The 23,962-nt window shown below is 48.0% G+C and overlaps 1 protein-coding gene across 2 annotated transcripts in view; it reads left to right on the top strand.

Annotated features, from left to right (window-relative positions):
* The window catches only part of LOC144753492 (solute carrier family 2, facilitated glucose transporter member 9-like), a 349,607-nt gene that overhangs the window by 170,820 nt on the left and 154,825 nt on the right, over positions 1–23,962 (top strand). For both annotated transcript variants that reach the window (XM_078641162.1, XM_078641163.1), the window contains exons 4-5: positions 15,630–15,754; positions 19,435–19,580. In XM_078641162.1, the coding sequence (XP_078497288.1) occupies positions 15,630–15,754; positions 19,435–19,580 (271 nt within the window). The remainder of the gene's footprint in view (positions 1–15,629; positions 15,755–19,434; positions 19,581–23,962) is intronic.

Raw genomic sequence — 23,962 nt, 5'->3', positions numbered from 1 at the left:
AATACTGTTTCCTTTGTATCTAAGAAAACCTAGTTATTCTTAAAATTGGTCACAGCCACTCAATGTGTGTTTAAAAAAACATTGAAATCATTTTAAGCCCTCTAAATGATCAATCATGGTTATGAAATAAAACCACAACCGAAACCCCTAGAAATTCAGTTATGATTAGATCCATAAACCATAGCCTTTGCACCTGTAACAAAAACCATAACACCCACCAAATGGAATGAGTATGACCTCATTATATTTAAAACAATAAGTAAGCGGACTTCACAACTCCTTTTTAAATTTCAGTCAATAAACCAAGATCATATTGTATCCACGATCATGTCATTCGTAATGTTAATAGTAAGGTTATATGACATGTCACTAGATGTCATTTGTGAAGTACTCTCAATCAATCAATCAATGAAGGTTTGTAGAGCACACTACTCAAATGTGAGTCTCAAGGCGCTGGGGGAGGGGGTGTGAACAGCTCCGTTGGTCAATCCAAGCCTGGTCTTGAGGTCCTTTCTGAACTAGAGCCGTGTAGGGTTTCGTCGGATGTTCGGAGGGAGTTTGTTCCAGGTCATGGCTGCGAGGTAGGAGAAGGATCTGCCACCTGCTTTGGCCCTGTGGAAGTGAGGGACGGTGGCTAGGATAAGTTTGTCTAAGCAGAGGTTTCTCTTGGGGGCAAGAAAGGAGATTCGTTTGTTGAGGTATTGGGGTCAGGTGTTGTGGAGGGCTTTGGAGGCGTGTGTAAACAGTTTGAAGATGGTTATTCTTTCGACGGGGAGCTTGTGGAGGTCGCGGAGGTGTTGGGTGATGTGGTCATGTCGTGTGATGTCGAGGATAAGTCTGACTGTGGTGTTTTGGATCTTCTGGAGTTTGCGGAAGAGTTTTTTGTTGATTCTGGCATACAGAGTGTTTATGTAGTCCAGTCTGCTGGTGATGAGAGCGTGAGTGGCGGTCTTCCTGGAGTCAGGAGGGGGATGCACTTGAAGGTCTTGTGGAGGGTGTTGAAGCATGAGGAGGGCACTGCGTTAATCTGGTGGTTCATGGTGAGTGAAGTGTAGAGTATGATGCCAAGGTTGCGTGCGTGGTCCATTGAGGAGGGTGGGTTTCTGAGGGCAGGGGGCCACCATGTTTTGCCCCATGTGGAGGGGGTGGATGAGGACTTCTGTTTTCTGAGTTGAGCTTCAGGCAACTATTGGTCATTTAGGTTGTAATGTCTTTCATCCTTTCTTGGAAATTGCGTCTGGTGATGTTGGGTTCCTTGGTGTGGGAGATGATGAGCTGGGTGTCATTGGCGTAGTAGACAATGCGGAGTCTGTGGTTTCTGACGATGGTTGCGAAGGGAGCCATGTAGGTGTTGAAGAGTGTCTGGCTGAGGGAGGATCCCTGGGGCACTCAACATCTGGTCTCCGTTGGATCTGAGAGGAAGGGTGGAAGTCTTAGTCTCGGTGTTCTGCCTGAGAGGAAAGATCGTATCCAGTGTAAGGCTGTTCCTTGGATGCTGAAAGGTCCAGGAGAATGAGGCTGTAGTGTGGCCTTGGTCAAGGAGGGCGCAGATGTCATCGGAGGAGGCTATGAGGGCAGTCTCAGTACTGTGGTGGCTGTGGAATCCTGATTGAGAGGTGTCTAGGATGCTGTAGGTTTCCATGAAGAGTGCTAGCTCGGTGTTGATGGCCTTTTCAATGACGTTGGCGGCAAAAGGGAGCAATTAGATGGGCCTGAGGTTTTTGAGATCCGTCACGTCTGTGGAAGGCTTCTTTAGGATGGGGTTTACCTCAGCGCGTTTCCAGTCATCAGGGAATGTGGCGGTCTCGAGGGAGCAGTCAATAGTTCAGTGTAGTTTGGGTGCGATGGGAGTGGCGGCCCTGTGGAAGATGTGGTGGGCAGGGGTCAGTAGGTGCTCCGGAGTGGATGCTCTTCATTGTCTTTATGGTGTCTTCTGTGGTGAGAGGGATCCAGTTGAGGAGGGTCCGTTGGCTGGCGTCGCTGAGGGTTGGAGTTGAGGCGGTGCCGTGATCTTGGTTGTTGAAGTTTGTCATAGAGCGTCTTGATCTTGAGGTGAAAGAAGGAGCTGAGTTGGTTGCAGAGGTCTTGGGAGGGGGGGTTGTCAGTTGTTTCGCGGTTGGATCTGTCGAATTCTTGAATGATGGTGACGAGTTCCTTGGATTTGTGGGCATTGTAGAGGATTCTGTCTTGGATGAAGTTTCTCTTTGTCGATCTGATGAGTTGGTGGTGTGCCGTGGTGGCTGCTTTGTAGGCTGTGTGCTCCCAGGGTTTTGCTGTTTCTCCAGGTCTTCTCCAGTTGTCAGCAGGATCGCTTGGATTCTCGGAGGTCAGTGGTGAACCAATTGGCTTTCTTATTGTGCCATTTCGTAGTGTTCTGGAGCTGGGGGACAAGAGTGTTGCAGCAGTTGGTGATCCATTGGTGGATGTTGCTTGCCGCTGTTTTGACGTCTGTCATAGTTGGTGGGGAAGAGAAGGTGAGGGCGGAGGTGAGGTGTTCTTCGAAGACTTTGTTCCAGCTTCTTCATGGGGAGCGGAACGGGCATGGCGGAGCGTGCACTTGTGTGCGCTTGTGTGCGGTGGGTTTTGAGAAGGAGAAATAGATGAGGTGGTCATCTGTCCAGAGCAGTTCCGTGGTGTGACTGAAGATGTTGTTTCATCAGTTGAAGATGGGGTTGAGTGTGTGTCCTGCTGTGAGTGGGGGTGGAGCGAGTTGCTTCAGTCATATGTTGGTGAGGTTCCCCAGGAGGGTGGTGGTGTTGGGATCGCTGTGATGTCTAGGTGGCAGTTAGGTTTGCGAGTAGTATGTAGTTCGTCGAAGCAAGGGTGTGGGGAGTGATGTGGTCTACGATGACATTGGTGAAGGGGGTGCAAGGTCTGTAGGCAAGAGTTCGCGGAGTGTTGTTCTGGGGTTGGGCTGGATCCGGAAATGGATGTGTTCCATGAGGGGCGGGGCGTGGTCAGAGTTGGTGGTTGTTAGTCAGAGGCAGCTTTTGTGAATGATGGCAAGGCCTCCTCCTGGGCAGTTGGAACAGTCTTTCCTCAGGATCTTGTATAAATCTGGGATGGCGGTTGCGATGTCTGGTGCAGAGCTGGCGTTGGTCCAGATCTCTGTGACGAAGATAACGTTGGGTGAGTGAGTGTGGAGGCGGTCCCAGATTTCTACAGCGCGTCTGTGCAGGTAGCGTACGTTCAGGAGAATGGAGTTCAGTGGCTTGTGTGCAGTGATGTTCGATGAGTTGGAAGTGGCTGGCTGGGTTCGGAGGTGTGTGAAAGTGCAGCGGCAGTGTCGGCAGGAGATCGGGCCGTGGGTGTTGCTCGGCACCGAGAGCTGGCAGTTGTTGTTGCATCTGGGGTTGAGTGCATGGAGAGTGATGGGGTCGTAGCGGTGCGGGGGGTCGGCGGACCAGGGTCTCTGGCGCTGGTTGCGGACGTGCGTATACGGGCTTGCCTCTGGTGCGGCGCAGCTGCACAGCAGCTACCATTAAGCAGGGGTCGAGGGGATGGTGAGCAGCTGGGAGGCGGGAGTGATAACCTGGGGGGAGGGGCCACGGGGGCTGCAGCGGCGGAGAGCAGAACAGAAACAGAAAACAGAAAAGGCAGACAAAGAAGGGAAGCAAAAAAGGCAAACGGAAAAAGGCAGACAAAGAGACAAACACCCAAAAGGCAAAAAAAGAGAAAGCCAAACCGAAAAAGGATGACAAACACAGACCTGACTAGCAGAAGAGCAGGCTCTTCCACTAGACCAACAGGAATGAGGCGCAGGCAGGAGCCTACAGGTGGAGGAGGGCCTTGAACACCTACCTGAATCTCAAGCTGGCATTAAGGGCAGAGCCTTAATGGTGGAGCTGCACCGGGGGGAGAGCAGTGACTCCGAACAAGAGGTCAGAGGTCTCCATTTCTATTGGCTGTAACCTACCATTTCCTGTTGTTCCTCTTGTGTTTCTCTCTTATCAGTATCCCATGGCCCAAGTACTGTCTTCATCTGCTTTTGTTTAAGTATTTAAATTTTTTTAGGTTTTGCCTGCACAGCACTTGTCCAGTGCTTGTTTTTAAAGTGCTAGCATTTCTGTTCGGAGGCTTAATTAGTTGGTCAAAATGTTTCAACATGTGTCTTTCATTAGTTTATCTTGTTTCGGTCTCACCAGCACTGTAACTTATTTCTTCCATGCGGCTTGGAACGCTTCTTTCTCCAAGCCTCGCTTTCAACCCGGAGCACCGCTGCCGGTTTTTCCCTGCAGCTTTCTGATTTGCTGAAACGGGGGATATTGCCTTCAAGCCATCATTCCTCTGACCGCGCTTCTATAAAGATTCTTGCTTTCTTGTGGGCCACAACCCCCCTTTCTATCCCTCAAAGGCACCCGTACTGACAGCAAAAGTGCTCCACTCCTCGCTTTGGTTGCCCGTCCGTATCCCATCTCCTACCCATTCTCCACCCTGGAGACTAACATCGTCCTTGTAACCTTAGCTCAAAAGATGGGCATGCAGGAGATGTTAGCCGTACTTTTTTTGCATTTGGAGACAATACGTCGCCCCTCCCACCACACTCAACCTCCCCCAAACCCCTTGCCACACACACACACATCCCAGGAAATAATCCCAAATCAAGGATTTACTCCTTAACCATTAACCCCCAAACTCCGAACCAAAAACACACAGACAGCAGTGCACAGCCACAGCTGCAGTAGAATGCCAGCCAGACATCTCCCTGAGGTGTCCGGATGGTACAACTGACTTCTCCCAGTAAGGCTTGGTGTGTTTGCCCGTGGGTGCTCGGAAGATTCCACATAGAAGTAACAAAAAAACTATGTTTATTCACATATTTAAACAGGTGGGTTTAGGCTATTTTGATCACACCAGGGTCAGCTGCTGGACCCAGCACCTGCAGTAAACTTGGTGCCCATTAACCCTCAGGAAGGGTCTCTAACAGCCCCTGCTTTTGTCCGTTACATCCTTCTTTTTAAAACTCACAAACCTTGAATTTTAGTTTGTGAAACACAGATCAGAGGAAGGAGCAGTGAAGCTAGGACTCAGTGGATTGGGATTTACTGCTAGAGCACAGGTTCTGCTTAAACCCTGTCGTCTGAGCCGCCCACCGTATGCTTAAAGAGCACCTCCTATTATTGTAAAATCACACCTGGGCAACTGAATTAAAGTGTGGGCTTCAATTGTAAACCGCACCACATAAGCATATGAGGAAGATTCTTAGGGAGCTGAACAGGACAAAAGGTCTCACATGAACAAGAGCACGACCCATGCCCTTGGTCTTATATTCCATGTTGTGACCCACTCTGTCCTGCAGGGTGAGGAGTCTGGACACCCAGAGCACATCGTTTCCACAATGTGTATCGTGAGGCATATACTACCGGGGTCTGCACCCTGATGCTTTGATCTTGCAGGCTTTAATAAGTTATCCGACCTACACCATTGTTTCATATGTGATAAGTTGCACCATGCCTGCTCCCACACAAGTTTAGTAGCATTACCCGAGGAGTGGGAGTGGGAGTGCCCTTCCACGCACTGGGAGATACTTCACCCTCATATACCGGCTATGATGATTGTGTAGTCTAAGGAACTGCGAGCTGTCCGTGAGCATCAACGTTCTACTCGCTGCATCAGCTTTTAAAGCTTTTTATTAGTGCATGGAAACATCGCCGTACTGTTCCAGGTGCATCTGCGAAAAGGTAGTGTAAAACCAGGATACAACATCACAATTGCAGAAGAATAGGTAAGAAACTACCCTTCCTTCCCTCTGCAAACTCCTAAAGTCTCCACTCCTCCGGTGCGTGCCTATGAGAAATGCAGGGCTGAGGCATTCCCTAAGACCCGGCTTGGGCTCTCTATCTCTCGCGCGCTGCACTGTAGACATGGTCGGCGACTGGCTGTCGTCCCCCCCCCCTCCCAACTCACCACACCCATCACAGGATTCAGGCTCATGAAACTTGGTTAACTTTTGGAAGGCGGGGGGGGGGGTCGCAAAACCTCCCCCCGGCCGTATTTATTAAGATAAAAAGATCATAAAATTTAATAGCATGATAAACGTTTTATACAAAATCATCAAGACATTAGATACAATGTTGTCAACAAATGTGAGAACCTAACCTTAACCTCTTGGATGCTATGGGAATTCCCCTGCTGTGCTGGGATTTCGCGATCCTCGCACATTCATGACGAGCTGGGCTCGTCATGAGCGTAGCAGGAGGCTACTGCATGACGAGCCCAGCTCGTCATGAGCGTCGAAGGGGTTAACAGAGACTCTAATACAGCTTGTTCCTAACCGAATCTAACATCCTCATCTAGATTTTGTATATTACATTTATGGCCATATGGCAAGGTCGCTAACCGGTGTCCGGTCCTACAAGCTGCACCTTACCTAGAGATGTGCGCATGCGCAGCCGGGCCCGTTAATTACCTCGGTCCACGCCGTGAACTCCATTTACCCACTAAAGGAGGGCCCTTACTCTGCGCCATCCGGTGACGTCATAAGTATGCGCGCGCGGGGTGGCTACCAGCCTAAGGAAAGCGTGACTACTCCAACCCGCGGCCCTTTGAAGCACCAGTTACCTTGCCTCTGAAGTTCTAGGAGGGGCCAATGGCCCCTCCCCCTGGGCGGGAACCTCCATGGGATGATGCCCGCCCCCTCAGACCTTAAAATTAGCTGCTCACCGGTCATGACCTTACCGCCACAGGCCAGCATTGTTAACCGACGATCTGGCCTCCCCCTGGCTTGACCCACCCTAGAAAGTGCTCACCTAGCAAAACCCTCCAACCAGGCCCAGACATTATTAGACCACAGGACGTTCCCTGCTTCAGTCAAGTGTACCCCATCACCCAGGTAAAATTGTGCGCCCCAGATACACCCATGAGGAATCGTCTGCAACCGTGGGGTTCGGAATAATTTGTCCAACTGTGTGTTGATCCTCTTTACCGAGTGATTCAACGCCCTGACCGAATCCCCCCCTCGCCACTGCCACCGAGGGATAAGTTGAGACCATACTACTGTGCAACCCGGGCAAGTCCTGGACACCCACCCTGCAGTGGAGATGATCTCATCAATGAGGATACGCCTCCCCTAGGTGAAGTATCACCGCTGACTGGGAGTCGGGCTGCTCAGCTAAGAGTCCCTGAAAGAAGTTCCTAAACTGACCAAGGCACAGACCCCCTCTCCCGAAGAATGAGATGTCTAACCCTTTCAGTGCTGCCCTTCTCTTACGGTCTCCTGAAAGAAAAACATGTTGCACCCGCCTTACATAAGAGTGGCCCACAATCCAAATCTTCATTTTTTCGCGTCCAGCATGCTGCTTGTGCTGTGACGGTGTAGCTCCTTCGTTCCCGGGGGTGAGTTCCTCCCCTGCGTCACAGGTTTGAGAAACTGCAAGAACCAGAAAACATACCAAGCATGAGAATCATCCTGTCATAACATGTCAATCCGTACATATCGTTTATAACAATCAGATGACCATCTCCCAATTTTCTTCACCCTCTCAGCCGAGAGACCCCCTAGCGCCGCTTCAGTTGCCGCCCCTATCCTAAAGGAGTGCGTGCCAAATTCCTTGGGATCCAACCCTGCCCGTCTAACGGTCAGTTCCAGGACCCGCCTAAACTGGTATCTAGTCAATGGTGTCCCATCGGCATGACACAACAGTGCCCCCCCAGCCGTGCCCTCCCGTTGCCTGTGGAAAACCTCCACATGAGAAACCGGGCAACAGGGGTTGGTCCCGGCCAGGTGGAGCACTATGGTGTGACCGCGAGATTCCTGATCAGTTTTTGACCTCTGAATTGTCACCCACATGGTATCTTCTTTGATCCTAACACTAGCCAGTTGTAGGCCGCCCAACTTATCCCCTTTTGACCCTGCCACCAGTTCGCCAATTCTTAAAGCCCCATAGAAAGCCATGGAAAAAGCGGCTTTGAACAGATGTATCTCCCATTCTGAACCACACACCTCGTGCAATGTCAGTAATAAGGCTGTCAGCCGCGCCAATCCTATGGGCTTTCTCAAATCCGCTGAGTGGCCCTGCAACCGGCGCCATCCCCTCATGGCCTTGCGCACCATAAAATTATTGGTGGGGTCTCGCATGCCCTTAGCCTGCGCAAAGAAGGAGACCGCGGCCCTATGTCTGCTTGCGGCCGCCACTGATCTCCCTTCCCTGTGCATCCATTCCAAGTAGTCCGCAAAGCTGTCCTCCTGTGCCCACCTAACCTCCCAATCCTGTCCTAAGAAAGCGCGGTAAGACAAAAACGCCCCTTCATAAGCTGTCTTGGTCCTGGGGGCTAGGCTAGCAACCACGAGGTTCTGTAATCTGGGGCACCAATCTGCCAGAGTACTGCCGGGAATTGTGCTGGCGAGGGGTCTGCTGCAGGAAGATGTTCCCTGAAAACCTGCATTTTAAAGCGAGAAAGGGAGTCAGCCGCATTGTTAAAGACGCCTGGGACATGTTTGGCCCTGAAGAGTACATTCCATTTTAAGCACTGAAGCACAATCTCTTTAATCAGGCGCAAGATGAACAGACAGCGAGCCCCCTGTTGGTTTATGCATTCGACCACTGTCATGTTATCCGACCAGAACACCACTGATTGGTTACATAGATGTTCTGGCCAGACCGTCAATGCAACCCACACTGGAAAAAGTTCCAGGAAGCCAATGTTGGCGGTCAAGCCCCATCTTTTCCTTTCCTCCGGCCACCGTTGGGCCACCCACTTGGTCCCTAAAATGGCGCCAAAGCCTACACTACCAGCAGCGTCTGTCCACAAACCCAATTCTGCTGATGTAGCGGGAGGACCTGACCACACTACCCTGCCATTAAAGTCCTCCAGAAATGCCATCCATATATGCATATCCTGGCGAACCTCAGCTGACAGCCTAATGCGGTGATGTCTCTCCCGTAGTCCTTTCATAGCCTGGGCGATAGAGCGTGAGAATGGGCGCGCCATTGGGATGACCCGCAGCGCAAAATTCAGTTGCCCCACCACTTCTTGCAGCTGCTGCAGGGAAACCTTGCTTTTACATAGGCATTGACGCAGAGCTGCTCTGAACTTAGATACTTTGTCCTTGGGCAACCTGAAGCATCCCTGTACTGAGTCAATTTCAATGCCCAGGAATTCCAAGCAAGTAGCCGGGCCAACCGTCTTCCCGGGCGCCAGCGGAACCCCAAAAGCCCGCATGAGCACGCAAAATTCCTGCAGTGCCCAAGCACACTCCTGAGAGTCCGCCGCACCTAGGAACAGGAAATCATCCAAGTAATGCATAACCTGCTGGTGGCCCGTCGCCTGTCTCATGACCCATTCTAGGAATGAGCTAAATGTCTCAAAATAGGCACATGATATGGAACAGCCCATGGGCATGCATTTGTCCATGTAAAACTTGCCCTCAAAGGTGAAACCTAAAAGGTGGTGGTCCCTAGGGTGCACTGGGAGGAGACGGAAAGCGGATTCTATGTCCGATTTAGCCATCAATGCCCCTGGTCCCAGGGCACGCAATAAGGCAACCGCCTGATCAAAAGAGGCATATTTTACACTACAAATCCCTTCGTCAATCGCATCGTTCAATGATGCCCCTCTCGGTGCAGACAGGTTGTGGATCAGTCTAAATTCACCTTTCTCTTTTTTGGGTACTACTCCAAGCGGTGAACACACAAAATTGGGGACAGGTACCTCCTGGAAGGGGCCAGCTATCCTGCCTAAGGACAGTTCCTTGGTAATCTTAGCGGACACTACTGTCGGATTTTGTTTCACTGACAATTGGTTCCTGCAATTACCACTACCTGTGTAACCGTCTGCCGGGATCCTAAAACCTTGTGAAAACCCCTCCTGAAGTAGGGTGGCCGCTGCGTGGTCAGGGTATCTATTTAACCATGGGATCAATGCTAACACATCTATTGGTGTGGGGGGGCCCGAATCGTCTAAGTTACTCTGGCTTCCCCCTTCCCCTATGCCCATGGTTGCCTGGCTTGGACCTGCAGGTTGTCTCTGGGTGTGACGGGTGTCCACAGATTGCACATGCATGCCTGAATCTACAGGTGCCCTGGGGTCTTGTGCATGTGCGCTTATTAAAATCCCAGCATACCCCTCTCCTTTCTGACCCCACCCCCTTATTCTTCCCCGGGACCTCATTCCCCTGGGGTGACCGAAAGGGCTGTTGAGGCCTTGCGGAGAACACCCTGACTGTACTGATGGCCTGAGATGGGGCTGTGTCACCTGAGAACTGTTTATGCCAAGACATAGAGTCCACCTTGTCCCATGCTAGTGATGCGTCAAATTCCTTGGCCTTCCTGAAATTAACATCATACTCCTTCCACGCATCCCCAGTGTATTGATCACTCCACCCCACAATCCTGCTCAGGTAGCAAGCCATTGCGGCCTGCACATTTGGGGGGGCGTTCTGCCGTGATGGCCGAAAGGACAGCAAAGGCCCTGATCCAATTCTTCAATGTCTCCTCTACTCTAAACCTGGAGCATTGTGCCCTCCATTCACTTGGATGCATCCACTCCTTCAATACCTTGGCCTGTTCCATTTCCCTATTGTCCAGCAATAAAGAGAAAATGTATACATATTTCCCTGCCCAAATCATCTCCTTCACTTCCTTGGACACATGTTGCCCCAAGTTTTCACTTCTTGTTGGCACTAAGCCGTCCCCCAAAAGAGGCAGAGACACTTCCTTACCATTCACGGGCACTTGGGCCTATAAAGCACTCTCCCCGTTCGCCTGGGCGGGACTGGAACCTGTAAGGGAAGAAGATGATGGACCCGCACTACTGCCAACCGCCGTTGCAGCCTTAATCTTCTCTACCAACTTTTCTGCTTCAGCTACATGATCAGATGAATCAAAGGACACACCCCCCTTTCGCAACCACGGCAGCAAATCTGCTATCCGAGATACCAATTCTGAAGGAACTGCGTCAGGAGTACCTGCTGGGCCCGCCGGCACCACCGGGGGCACGACCGGTGGCACAGGAGCAATGGGCAAGGGTGCGGGCGTGACTGGGATTGGTACCACGGGCGAAGGGGCAGGCCCCACAGGTGGGAGCGCCGGCGGGATGGCTGGAGCCGGTGCCACGGGCGCTGGGATCACAGGCGTAGGTGTAATAGGTACCGGGACTACCGGCTCAGGGGCAGTGGCAGCGTACCTAGGCTTCTTGGCCTTAGACCTCTTTGGTGAGGTGACAAAATCCCCCCTTGGCAAGGGGGGTGCCTTCTGACGAACAGGCCTACCCGATGGGCCAGAGGAATCATCAAACCTCTCATTAATCCGTGCCTCTAATTCATCAATCTTCCCCAACCGTTTGTTCATTTCGCCCATTTCCCGCATCATGGCCCGCATCATCACCTCCATCTTAGACCCTCCTTTACCACCCCTTGATCCTGGCATGTTAACAACTGCTACACTCCTAGTGTCACAATCGGGCGTACTTGTGTTCTGTACCTTCACCAGATGGAGGATCTCCAGGGGGCTTTCAGCACCATGCAACGGCAACCGCTACACCACCGGCTTATCCGGCTATGTAAGGGGTGAGTAAACCTAATGTAGACCCACCCGGCGGCCACCAGGAGCGATGAATGCAGGCCCCCCGTTCCCCTCTTACCGACCAATCCTGCGTACTCGCCGCCATCGGTCTGCGACCACGCCCTACATCCACGCCTTCGCGCTGACCAGTCAAAATTGCAGGAAAGTTTGCGTTAAATCCTGAAATAGAAAATTGTATTAATACCTGGGAGTACGCGGCCGTTCACCACTTGGCTGTTACCCTTACTTACACACAGTACAGTTGTAGCCTTAAATTAACAACCCCTTTCTGTAATCTACCACACTAAACAGTTGAATTCACCAAATTCTACAATATTCCTCACTTAGACATAGAGTAATTGTAGCTTTGATTAAACGAACCCTTTTGTGATTTTCAATCCATCAAATTGTTAAAATTCACCCCAAAAACTTGCACAACTGCACCAGGGTCTCCCCTCCAGGTCCTGCCCTGGTCGACCCTGCTTCGCTTTCTCTGTGTAAGGCTGCACTTAATTCGGCCCGATTGGCTCCGCGAGGTTGTGGTGTTAAATGAGCGCAAACAAACCACTTCGACAAACCGATCCACAAAACCTTCCCGCCCTACTCTAATTTGGCGGGAAATACTCCTTTTGTGCCCAGTTCAAAAGACGGTTGAACCGCCGGTATCGGGTCTGCCTTTCTTTTACCCGGCTCCTTTTAAATATACCGGCCGGCTGATGCACACGTCTCCAATGCGCCCGCCCTCGCAAAATACCTCAGTCTGGCGTTCCCTGCTCCTACTCAACCACCGCCTCGAGCGACCTGTGCCACGCTCCCCCGCCGCCGCTCAGCACACCGGCGCCGTGAGTTCCCGCGCGGGTCTCCTCTCGCGACGCGACCAAGAAGCTCAAATCCGCTCGGCAGCCCTGGAACCGCTTCAAAACCTGCAACGCAAAAAGAGAAAAATTACTAAAACAAGAAGCCCCCCGAGCGTGGGGCACGACAGGCTGTGGGGGAGCGTCCAGGGAACAAGAGGGTCTCCCGGGCGCTCCCCGCCTCTTTATTCCTGAGGGGTCCGAGGGGGTGGTGGCTATGCCCACCCACCCGGCCCCTCCTGCAGCCCGCCCCCCTGCCCCGGAAGTCCTGTGGTGACATCCGGGTCAGGGAGGGTGCCAGCCAATCGTTAGTGAGGCGCGCCCGGGAGGGCACGCCCCACCACCGAGAGGCCTGAAGAGGGGGGGCGGTCGCCGTGCCGCCATGCGGGCGGGGGGGCCAAGAGCCCCCCCTTTTCATACTCACAGCTTCATTCCTCCCAGATGCTCTGTGTTCTCCTCGGGATGCTAATAACTTCTTGCCCTCTGCCCAGCTCGTTGTACACATGCATCCTCATCATGCAATGGTGCTGTTGGACTGGCTCTCAATGTTACTCCTGGCTGCTCTAGCAGTCCTATGTCGGGGCACAAGCTCCTTCCACCAAACCACCACCACTTTGCCTACATTGGGAACCTCCACGCAGGCCAGTACGCGCACCGTTCCTTTCCAGGAGACACCGGAGTCGCAGGGCATGTTCGTGTCATCAAACCAACTTGCTTCAGAAACCTCATCATGAATAATTCCAAATCAGGCGCTCGCTTCGTCTTTTTAATGTTAGATTTATTCACCCAATATAATTGACATTACAGCAGTAAAGTAGCCAACAAAATTAGCATAAATTAATAAATCAATTGTATGCTTACAGCACACAAATCGCATAAGAAAACAATAAATAAGCTAAAGGCATTCTCAAATTGCCATATCATTAAGCACAGAGGGTTCTGCACTTCAAGATCTAGGTGTACTCAGACAACCGCCAGTAAACAGATGAACATATGTCAAGCATTCCTGAAAATAAACTAAAACAATACAAATGAGCAACTGAGCCGAGTAAGTCAGCCGAATGAAAAATGTGCAAATTGAGCTCCAAACCGATAATGATCAAATCCACCCAAAAGTAACTTTTTTCCTGTAAAAAGACAAGAAGCAAAGTGACCTACTTGCTAATACATTTGTCTCTCAATATATTATGAACGATGTATGTATACAGACTAATTGTGACACTTTTATTTTTTGCACAAACTTTATTGCAGTTTGGTACAGATGTACACGTCGACAGAAGGAATTATCGCATTGTACATATATGTTGTAATAATGAAATCAGATAAATTGTGGCACATTTCAATACATGGTAAAACCAAAGATGGACGGAGTGTTGAACAATGCAAGCACTCACCCCCAGTCAACTGATCTGGGTTTAATTCATCATCATTGTTTAGCTCACTCCGCCACCCCAGTTCAGATATGGCCATATGCAAATCAATCTGACCCTGTGCCTCATGGGAACAGTCCAGCCTGAACTGCCAAGCCATGTCTTCCCTGGTCCGGAAACCAGCATCCTGGGATTGGTTTCTGGCTAATCAGCCGTCATAGCCAGGCTAGCTTGAATCCAGTGGCAAAGTGAGCAAGGGACTCACGTCTGAGCATACCCTGCCAATTTAGGGCGAACAAAACAAAATCAAAGGGGATGATGGACGGAGTGTTGAACAATGCAAGCACTCGCCCCCAGTCAACTGATCTGGGTTCCCATGAGGTACAGGGTCAGACTGATTTGCGTATGGCCATGTCTGAAGTGGGGTGGTGAAGTGAGCTAAAGAATGATGATGGATTAAACCCAGATCAGTTGACTGGGGGTGAGTGCTTGCAATGTTCAACACTCCGTCCATCATCCCCTTTGGTTTTGCTTTGTTCGCCCTAAGATGGCAGGTTATGCCCAGACGTGGGTCCCTTGCTCACTTTGCCACTGGGTTCAAGCTAGCCTGGCTGATTAGCCAGAAACCGGTCCCAGGATGATTGTTTCCGGTCCAGGGTCGACATGGCTTGGCAGTTCGGGTTGGACTGTTCCCATGAGGCACAGGGTCACACTGATTTGCACATGGCCATGTCTGAACTGGGGTGGTGGAGTGAGCTAAAGAATGATGATGGATTAAACCCAGATCAGTTGACTGAGGGTGAGTGCTTGCAATGTTCAACACTCGGTCCATCATCTCCTTTGGTTTTGCCACATTTCAATACATAACATTCTGTCAACGCAGGAAAGGGAACCGATATGTTATTTGAAAATAAAAACCTGTTTCCCCCTGCTTTCAGTAATGATGCTTGTGTCGCTAAAATACAGTTACTCTATTTTTCGTTGCAAGCATTCATTATTTGTAACATTTTTCTACCAGAAATAAAATAACGATTTAAAATTACATTTCATTAATTCATTTCTTTGCACATTGTTATTTCTGCACGTATCATGAGGAAAGGAAGCTTCACATAACATAACAATGAAATATTTACTTTAGTAAAATAACTCTGGAGACTGCCCTTGAAAACATTTCATCGTGTAGCTAAGGTAGATCAACAAATTCACAATATTTTTCTATTCTACAGAAAAAGAAAAGGTTGCACATTAGTCATCCACGTATTAAAGGTCTACAGTGCTGGCAACTACAAATAAATGTCACATTTTTAATTTCCTGTTTAGCATTCTCACTCTCACCTACCTGCTTACCAAAATGCACAACATTCTAAAGGCTGAATTTTGGCATACCTTTTTTGAAACTTTTTGTGCAAATTGAGCAGCTGTGGCCAAAGTGACAAACAATTTAAAAAAAAAATCTTTTCTTATGCACTAGCCATCTTAACTACAATTCCAGTCACTTTTGCCAACTTAATATTCTATATCGTGATTTGTTCACATTGGCTAACGAGATAGTTTTTATTCAGAGGTGGTTATGAATATGTATGTCAACAAACTGGCTAAAATTCGGTTTATGAAGCGATCCATACTCATTGTGAAGGATTACAGAAAAAGGAGCAATGTATTCATGATCGGTTCCACCTAGCGGACTACAGGAGAAACACCAATTCTGATTAATAGTAATCATAATTGTAATACAATAATGCGGGTAGTTAGTAACCAGATAGCCATTGATGTTCAACTTCACTATCCTATTTAAGTTAATAGGCCTTGAAACCTTCAGTAGCTACAGCACAATAAATCATATGTTTATTCTTTGTGGTGCTGAATTATTGTTTTTTGAGTGATTTCCCTTTTTCATTTTTCAGGAAAGGCACACTGGTGAACAGTGCACCTTTGGTATTTCTCGCTGGTGGTTTGATGGGATGTAGTCGCATTCTTGAACTGCCAGAGCTAGTTGTTGCAGGACGGTTCATCACTGGGATTCACTCGGGTATGAATTATTTTGTTTTTTGAATTAAGATCCAAGAGGGAGTTTGATGTGTGCACCCAAATGCTCAAAATGACCACTCTCTCCTGCTGCAAATGCTCAAAATGACCACTCTCTCCTGCTGCAAAAGCGTGTCTCCACTTTAATGAAGGAAGACTTCGAAACAAATAATTTGTGTTCCTGAATGTAAGTTCAATGTGAACATTGTGAAAGGTACATTGGATACGTACCTTTTTTAAAACTTAGCATCTGAAGACCTTTTACCAAGCTGCTGGGTGGGCCTTCCCAAACTTCTTTAGAAAAAACTGCAAATTGATTGATTAATTTTAAAGCACCGTGGGCCAGCCACATTGACAGGAACCTAAACGAATTTAAATGTCTTTTTGTGTGTAGGATAGAAGTTTGACCTCTATTCTGTTCTTACAAAATGGTTCCAAATACTGTATTAGGCTTCAGACTGGCCAGCCACATTGTTTTAGGTTTAAAGATGCAGTGCACTGGGGATGTGCCTTTCACTTAATGGTTGCTTGGAGTTCTAGTGGCAATAGGTGCATTTTCACATACATTATTTCAAAAGTATTAATCAAAACGAGTAGATTTCTAAATCCGTTTTGAAGGGCACTCGAGTCTCCTCTAGAACTAGATCTCCAAATCCTATGCGAAGCTCAGCATGACCAAGACAGAATTTCTTCTTTTTGTAAACCGCAGCAAGCTGCCACTAATTCAACCATGTCTCTCAAAAGAGAAACTTTATCGTTTCTCTCTCCAGTTGCCCCCAAAGCAAAATATTGTTTTCACTTTGATTCATTCTTGAAACAAACCTCTCATTAAAAGAAACTCTTAACGCTATCTTTCATATTCCTATAAAATCGCACATAAAGCACCTTGCAGGATCGGGGCAGTATTATCCTCAAGAATAGATGAGGTAATGTACGCCAGAAATAATCGCAAATTTGTCATAAGCGGGTAGCATAATCAATTGAATAAGTCTTCTTGACACTGGGTGCAAGTTAGAAACCATGAAAGTGTATTAAAAGATTCAAATACGGTTAATCAATATTGGAATTAGGATACAGGCCAAATGCAGCAGGAGCACAAGACTCTTTGGAATGGATCTGCTCTCGAAGAATCAAGAGATTGACTCTGACTCACCTCCAGTATCAGCCCCTTTTTATAAGAAAGTTCACAGTGAAAATCTGTCAGTATGAGGTGAGTAAAAGGTTACATTAGCACAGCAAAAAAATATAGGAAATAATGCAGCATTATCAAACACCATTCCAAACCCACCCCCTAAATGAATACTAATAAGTCCCCTATTGACATAGTATCTTTGGATTGACAGTACAAATCTAGTTATACACATAACAATAACTGACACCTGGAAAAAACAGGCCCCTTCCATGCAGCCAAGAAGAACCTTGAACAGTCCCAATTTGATGGAAGGTTTCCCTCGAGTTCCACAATAACCGCACATCATCTTAAAGCTTTTCATTTGTGCACATTTTGCTGCATAGGTGCAGAGAAATGAAAACACAGTTACAACTGAAAAACAATAACTAAGATAGAGCCAGGCCTTGACTGGCCAACTTTTCGAAAACCTGTTTTTATAAAGTGCAGGGTCATGTTTTTAGTTCAAACATTTGACATTAAACCAACATTACTATTTTAATCCGCAATCGCTTACAAATGCATTACCTGGAAAAGAGACCATGATACCAGCTCGCCCGTCTGAAAAAAGGGGAAAACATTCTTGACACAAACTTTAGAATGAGACTTCAACCCCTGGTCTGCGGCCTCCGAAACATCCCTTAAACGGGTCCAATGAAGGTCCAACCCTGAAGGAACTAAATTAGCTTCCCTTCAGGCCTTTAGCCTCTTTGTGACCAGCTGTCCGCTACAAAGCTACCAAAAGCAACAGAGCTGCATATCTGACAGGTGGTTAACCACTTAGGGTGGACCGCCTGTAAACTGAAGCCAAGACATCACTGAATTTGAAATAAATGCACAGAAGTGAATACAAAATATCTGGTCTTCTGTCTGTGCTCCTGGGATCTGGAAATTCGTCCTTTAATTCCTAGAGAATATGAGCACTCCTCTCTTCAGAGAACTTTACATTGGTACTCTTTAGGATGCGCCATCCATAAATATTCTACTTCACTGTAAATTATCTTGAAACATAATTCAGACCTAACTTGAATTCGTAGCCCAGGACTCCCTACCGTGTTCAACACTGTATTGCTCTTTAGCTAGGTTTACTGTACGCAAGTTCTCATACATAACTATATACATGAATACATACACTTTTACATATTACTGCCAGCTCCCCACAGTCTGAGACATAAACATCATTAATGTTTAGTTGTGATCCCTAAAACGCATGACTGGAGAAGGAAATTCACTTTATAGTTTAAGGAAACTACTTGTGGCCAATGGAGACTACGATCTGGTGTGCGGTGGAGTCAAATCACCAGACCCTTTTCAAGAAGGTCTAACCTACTTCTTTCTGAATCCTTCACCCCATCATGTTTACCAAGATGTCCTTGAGAGGTTTACATTTGTACAACAGCTTTGCTGTAGAAGTTGTTGTTCTTGTCAAACTGCACTGTCGCCGAGTTGAGCCAGTTCTCTGACCCGCAAAGTAAATACCAGTGTCCCTCGGTAATCTACTTCATTGCGTCCTTTTGGCACCAAAACAAATAAAAGATGTGGGATGAAGTTTACAAGATGAGGCAGCTCGGTCAAGGTACATCCTGCACCTTAGTGTGAGTGCGCGGACTCCCCCCCTCATTGGAAGGGCAGCTAAAGTTGTGCCGTCCTATGCACGCTCTAGGAGACTATGTGGAGCCAGTTCTGTCCATGGACTGTTCAAGCTGTTGCTCTTCGCCCTCCACTTTCAAGCAAATTAGGCCATACAATTGTCCCCCTCCAACTACTTGTTTGTTCTTCAAAGAGTGTTTTGCACCGTGTGCATGATCTGGTCTTTGGTGCCTGAGGTGGTGCTGGTATCTGTTTCTTCTGTTCCATGTTGGCTTTATAAGGAAAGTATTAACCATGAACCCCAGCTGCACTTTCACCTGCAGACAAGTGTGTGAATGTAACAAATGTTTCTTGGTTCACCGGTGGGAATTATTAAGTCATTCTTTTCTACTCCCCTTTTTTTTGGGGCAGTATTTCTACCAAGAGGAAGGGTAGATGGTATGTGTTGCACCTGTTTTGAGTTTTATCTCTGTAATGTGAAATCAAATGCGCATTTAGTGGAGTAGCGACAAAAATCATTAATTGACCATGCCCTTCCTCCCTTGTTAAATCCTTGAAGGTTTGACCTTCCAAAATGAAACTAGGGTGGGATGTGAACTTTATCACATCTGCTCAGTGGCGTAAGGGAAATGATGGGGCCCCCCTGCAGAATGTGAAGAGGGGGCCCCTAGTCTCCAAGATCTAACAGATGTTCATTGGCCTTGGGTTGAATGGAGGTTCCTAAAGGGCCCAACCCCTTCCCCCTGCGCCACAAGGGCGGCAGGGCCTGCATTACACCCCTGCCTCTGCTGATTACCGGGTGTGATAAAGATCACCTCACTTATAATAACGACACCAGCTCAAACATGAGCCATAGCATCACAAAAAGGCCAAGTGACCTGGAACTCGAGGAGATACTCACCTGTCTTTTATCAATTGCCTTGCAGGTATTTCTCTCAGCGTGGTCCCGATGTACTTGGGAGAAATTGCACCGAAGAACCTGCGAGGCTTCTTGGGTTTGTTACCGAGCATCTTCATCTGCCTTGGGGTGTTCACTGCTCAGGTGCTGGGGCTCCCGGAACTGCTTGGAAAGGTGAGTTTGTGCGCTGTGAACCGTGCAAGCGAGACAGTAACCACCCAGGGAAGAAAAGGATGTGAAAGGGTAGGTAAAAGAGATTGACCGAAAACGTGGGTTACCAGAAAGAAGCCTTATGAGTAAGCACCGGACGCTGCAGTTCATTGGGCTTTCTTGGGCAACAGGGGAAGGCTAGAAAGCACAGGTGTATGTTGTAAAAAATATATACGAACCATTAATAACCTTTCCAAAAAGACAGTGGAAAAAGATAAGCAGGCTAGTTTTTAATTAAAAAAACCTGCATCGTCATTTTCTTTCCCTGAATGTACATTTAACAAGGCTGGCAAAGCAGAGCTACGTGCTTAATTGCAGTTTTGAAATTAGGAAATAATGAAGCATTAAAAATGCAGCAGGGCAAGGGGGCTCTCAGTATCTGCGAGAACTGGGATGATAGACTGGAGTTGGAGCTCAATACTACTGAGACTTTTTGGATCAGCTGATGATGGCAGGATTTCACTCCCAAAGAAAACACAAATGTTCTTGCGAAGTTTAGTCTATGGCCTTCCTTGCATGCAATTTTCTGTGTATAGCAATATCTAATGTAAGGAATCAATCTCTCTATCGATGACGATGCTCCGCTGTTTGTTCTTGGCTGGTGTCATAAACCAATAGGAAAATCCTCAGTTTGGATCTTTACCAGCACACAAAAATGTGTCATTGACATACTATAACTAGGGACTGATTTCTCAAAAAGTACAGTTAGCGCTCGACTATGGTGTTTCACAAACTGAGACTGCATACCCACCCGTTAATGCACACGCCTATGTTTGTAGCTATAATCACACGAAAATGTTTATGAATGATTAACCTAAAACCAACATTTGAGAAGACCAAAAGTGGTTTTCACTCCTAAAAAGCGTTGTTGTCTGTGCTGAAGTCAAACTTACACAAGCAATACATTTGAGAATCTGACCATATCTTCCTGTGATATTTCAACCGTGAGCAGCCAGATTTCGTTGACCATGCTTTACGTAACTGTTCTAAGGAATACATATTCAGGTAATAGATTAAACCGGTATAAACTGCTCATGGATTGTGTTATTGACTATGTTCCAAGATGGTTTGAGCTTCGTAAGTCCTGTTCCCACGGAAATATTGGTGTTTTTTTGTATCACTTCTTTCTTAACCGAGTACCCTAGACGAAAGCCAACCAGGTTGTTTGGAATGACCTCCCCCTGCAGCTACGTACCTCCGCCTATCTTTTGGAATTCTGAACAGCACTCAAGACTTGGCAGTTTGACTGAGCCCCTTGGGCCCCGCAAGCACCTGGATACTCTCCCTGGTGATTGGATGTGCTATAGAAATCGAATGATTGATTGAGTTGCTTAATGTCCCCAGACATCCTTGTTGGCAGTCATGTGCTTTCAATTATCCAATCCGTGCATTCTGGTGTAAGAGGAATTGAGCATAGCACTAATGATTGCCCTGGCAACGAGGGAGGTGGGGGGCTGTTGTTAAAGTGAAAGGTAATGATGCTTTTAATGAAGTGTATCATCCTCCTGAATTTATACACCTATTGTTGGGCACTTATAATCTAATTGAGTGTCTCCAATTCCAGGGAAGAGTCTTACAAGACTTGCAAATCTTTTACTGTTAGAATTACTTGATAATTGATTCTCTTCTGAACTCCCTCATAATTGATTTACAGCTTTCTTACACATGATTTAGGAGGCGCAGAACAAATGTTTGACCTCAAATCAATATCTCATAGCGCCTTACTATATATTCTAGCAAGGTGTTGCATAGTTCAGATGCATTGACTGACATTGTGTCTGTAATGTTGAAGATCAGCTGAATAGGTGCATCCCATACAAAGGTTCCATTCAGATCTTCAAAAGGGCTGGGGAGAGACATAAGCCCTTTGGGATTTATGACTTGACTCACTACTGCCATTCTGGCTAGGATTATTGTTCAAATTTAAAATATACTACTTGATAACCTAGGATTCACTGACTACCTTTGCGAGATGTTGCAGTAACAGGTCAAGGGATCAGTGACTACTTCGTCAAGCGCTTCAAGAACAAACAAATAATAGAAATTGAGTGGGGCTCATCATGGTCCCCTCTGGTTGGTTTTGGGTACAAAGTCCGTTTTGAATTTATTTATTTATTTAAACTTATAAGGCGCGACAGCTACCCGCAGTGGGTTTCCCGGCGCCAAGGGATAGACTGGAGAAGAAAGAACTACAAGGCTTCACAGAGTGGAACAACAAGAGAGACTTTTTCTGAAGATTATTGTTGGAAGAGCCAAGTTTTTAAACCCTTGCGGAACCTGACCAGGTCAGTTTCCAGCTTCAGCCTAACAGGCAGAGCATTCCAGGATTTGGTGCCCAGATGAGAAAATGAGCGGCCGCCCATCTTCACCAGCCTAAATCTAGGCACAACAAAATCTCCTTTGCCGGCAGATCTAAGAGTACGGCTAGGTGTATAAACATGAATGAGATTGTGAAGGTACCTGGGAGCAGAGCCCTGTTTTATCTTGAAGATATAACATAGAGCCTTAAATTTAATTCTATTCTTGATTTCCAACCAGTGCAAATCGCGAAGGGCTAACGATGCGGATGTTTTCCGTGGAACAGTGCGTAGCAAACATGCGGCCGCATTTTGAACAACCTGAAGTTTTTTCACGGTTGTCAAGTCTGCACCAAGATACAGGACATTTCCGTAATCTAGGCGAGATGTTATTAAAGCCTGGACCACCGTCCTTTGTGTGGGGACCGGAAGCATCCACAAGATTTTTTGGAGCCATTTTAAAGTGGCGAAGCAAATGGCAGCCACCTTTACAGCTTGTTGTCGCATAGTGAGCTTCTCATCGATCAAAAATCCGAGATTGCGAACCTGGGTCACGGGCGTCGGGGTAGGGCCCATACTCTCGGGCCAATGTTGGGGGCCCCAGAGATCTTTGTCCTTACCCAGGATCACAATCTCGGTTTTATCTCCATTTAACTTAAGGAAATTTACCCGCATCCATCTTGCCACTTGGGACAAACCCAATTTAAGATCCGAAGCATTATTACCTTCCATTTTAGATAGGGAGAAAATAATTTGTGTGTCATCGGCGTATGAAAATAAGGTTAGGCCTGTGTAGTCGTTGGGGGATAGGCGGGCCGGAATAACAAGCGGGGAGGCCGGATAAAGTGGGCTATGTCTGAGCCGGTTTATTGTGCAAGTACAAGATATCAATGAAACAAAAGGGATGAATCCGAAGACACTCTGGAAGGAGAAGTCCGAAAAGATGCTTGACACGATGTCGGGTGTCGGCCCTCCTCTGATGGTCTCTCGTCGCCTGTCCGGTCGGGTTGGGGGTCTCTCGGAGGTGTGGAAAAAGAGAGAGGGGCAGTTAGTCCGGTGTACAGGACGCGGGCGTTGCCTTCTACCGACACCAGGGGGTGGTGGGAGGAGAAGAGGACCGTGAGGTAGGTAGGGTGGGATCCAGAAGGGGAAAGAAGGAGATTAGGAAGGCGGTAGGGTGACGAGTGATGGGTAAGGGCAGGGCTATGGTACAGACGTGCTTGTGATGGGCCACACTGGTGCTATACAACAATATACAGTGACGGGTGGCATATACAAGTTCTCTACAGTGAGGGGTGCGTGGTGTAACTACTATAAACACTATCGCTATACTTGGCAGTAAACAGGGTTCGTTACTCACCCGCCCCGCCGTAACTCTCATCCGAGTTACGGCCGCTCTCCAGCCTCCTCCGATGGACTCCACCAGTCCTCGGTCCAGACTTCGTCTCCTTCTTCGTCTCCGCGCTCCTCTTTCTCCTCCGGTTCGTCGCACGCCTTCTCCTGCCACGAGTCCGCTGGCTCGAACCCTTGGTCTCTCTTGCTTCCGGCTTTTCTTCGTCCCACCTCAGGATGGTGGGAGGTACTTCCGGGGTCATGGGGCAGTCCTTCCTGGTGGTCGCCCGTTCCGATAGGTCCCTGAAACGAAGGAGAAAGGGGTGGAGGCCGGGTTGCCATGGACGCCACAGAGTCGGGTGGCGGGGCTCGGGACCTCGAGGAATGACGTGGCTTTGCCGAGGTGGGGTTCCCGGCTCTTTCACAGCCTGCTTCTTCCACAATGGTGGCCAGGGGTCTAATGTAGATATTAAAAAGCAGAGGGCTAAGAATAGACCCCTGGGGAACGCCATACGCCGATGCACAAATTTTGGAAGATGCTGTTGCTGAAAAAACCTGAAAGGTACGCCCACTCAGAAAAGAGGCTATCCAAGTCAAGGCAGAGCCCCCAACTCCCAAAGATTGTAGGGATGTGAGAAGAATGGAATGAGACACGGTATCGAACGCTGCGCTTAGATCCAACAGGATAAGCGCCGATGTCTCCCTGCGATCGATACC

This window comes from Lissotriton helveticus, chromosome 5_1, assembly GCF_964261635.1.
Source record: "Lissotriton helveticus chromosome 5_1, aLisHel1.1, whole genome shotgun sequence".
Classification (NCBI taxonomy): Eukaryota; Metazoa; Chordata; class Amphibia; order Caudata; family Salamandridae; genus Lissotriton; species Lissotriton helveticus.
The sequence above is the reverse complement of the archived record's forward strand: the minus strand, read 5'-3'. Positions and strand labels throughout refer to the sequence as shown.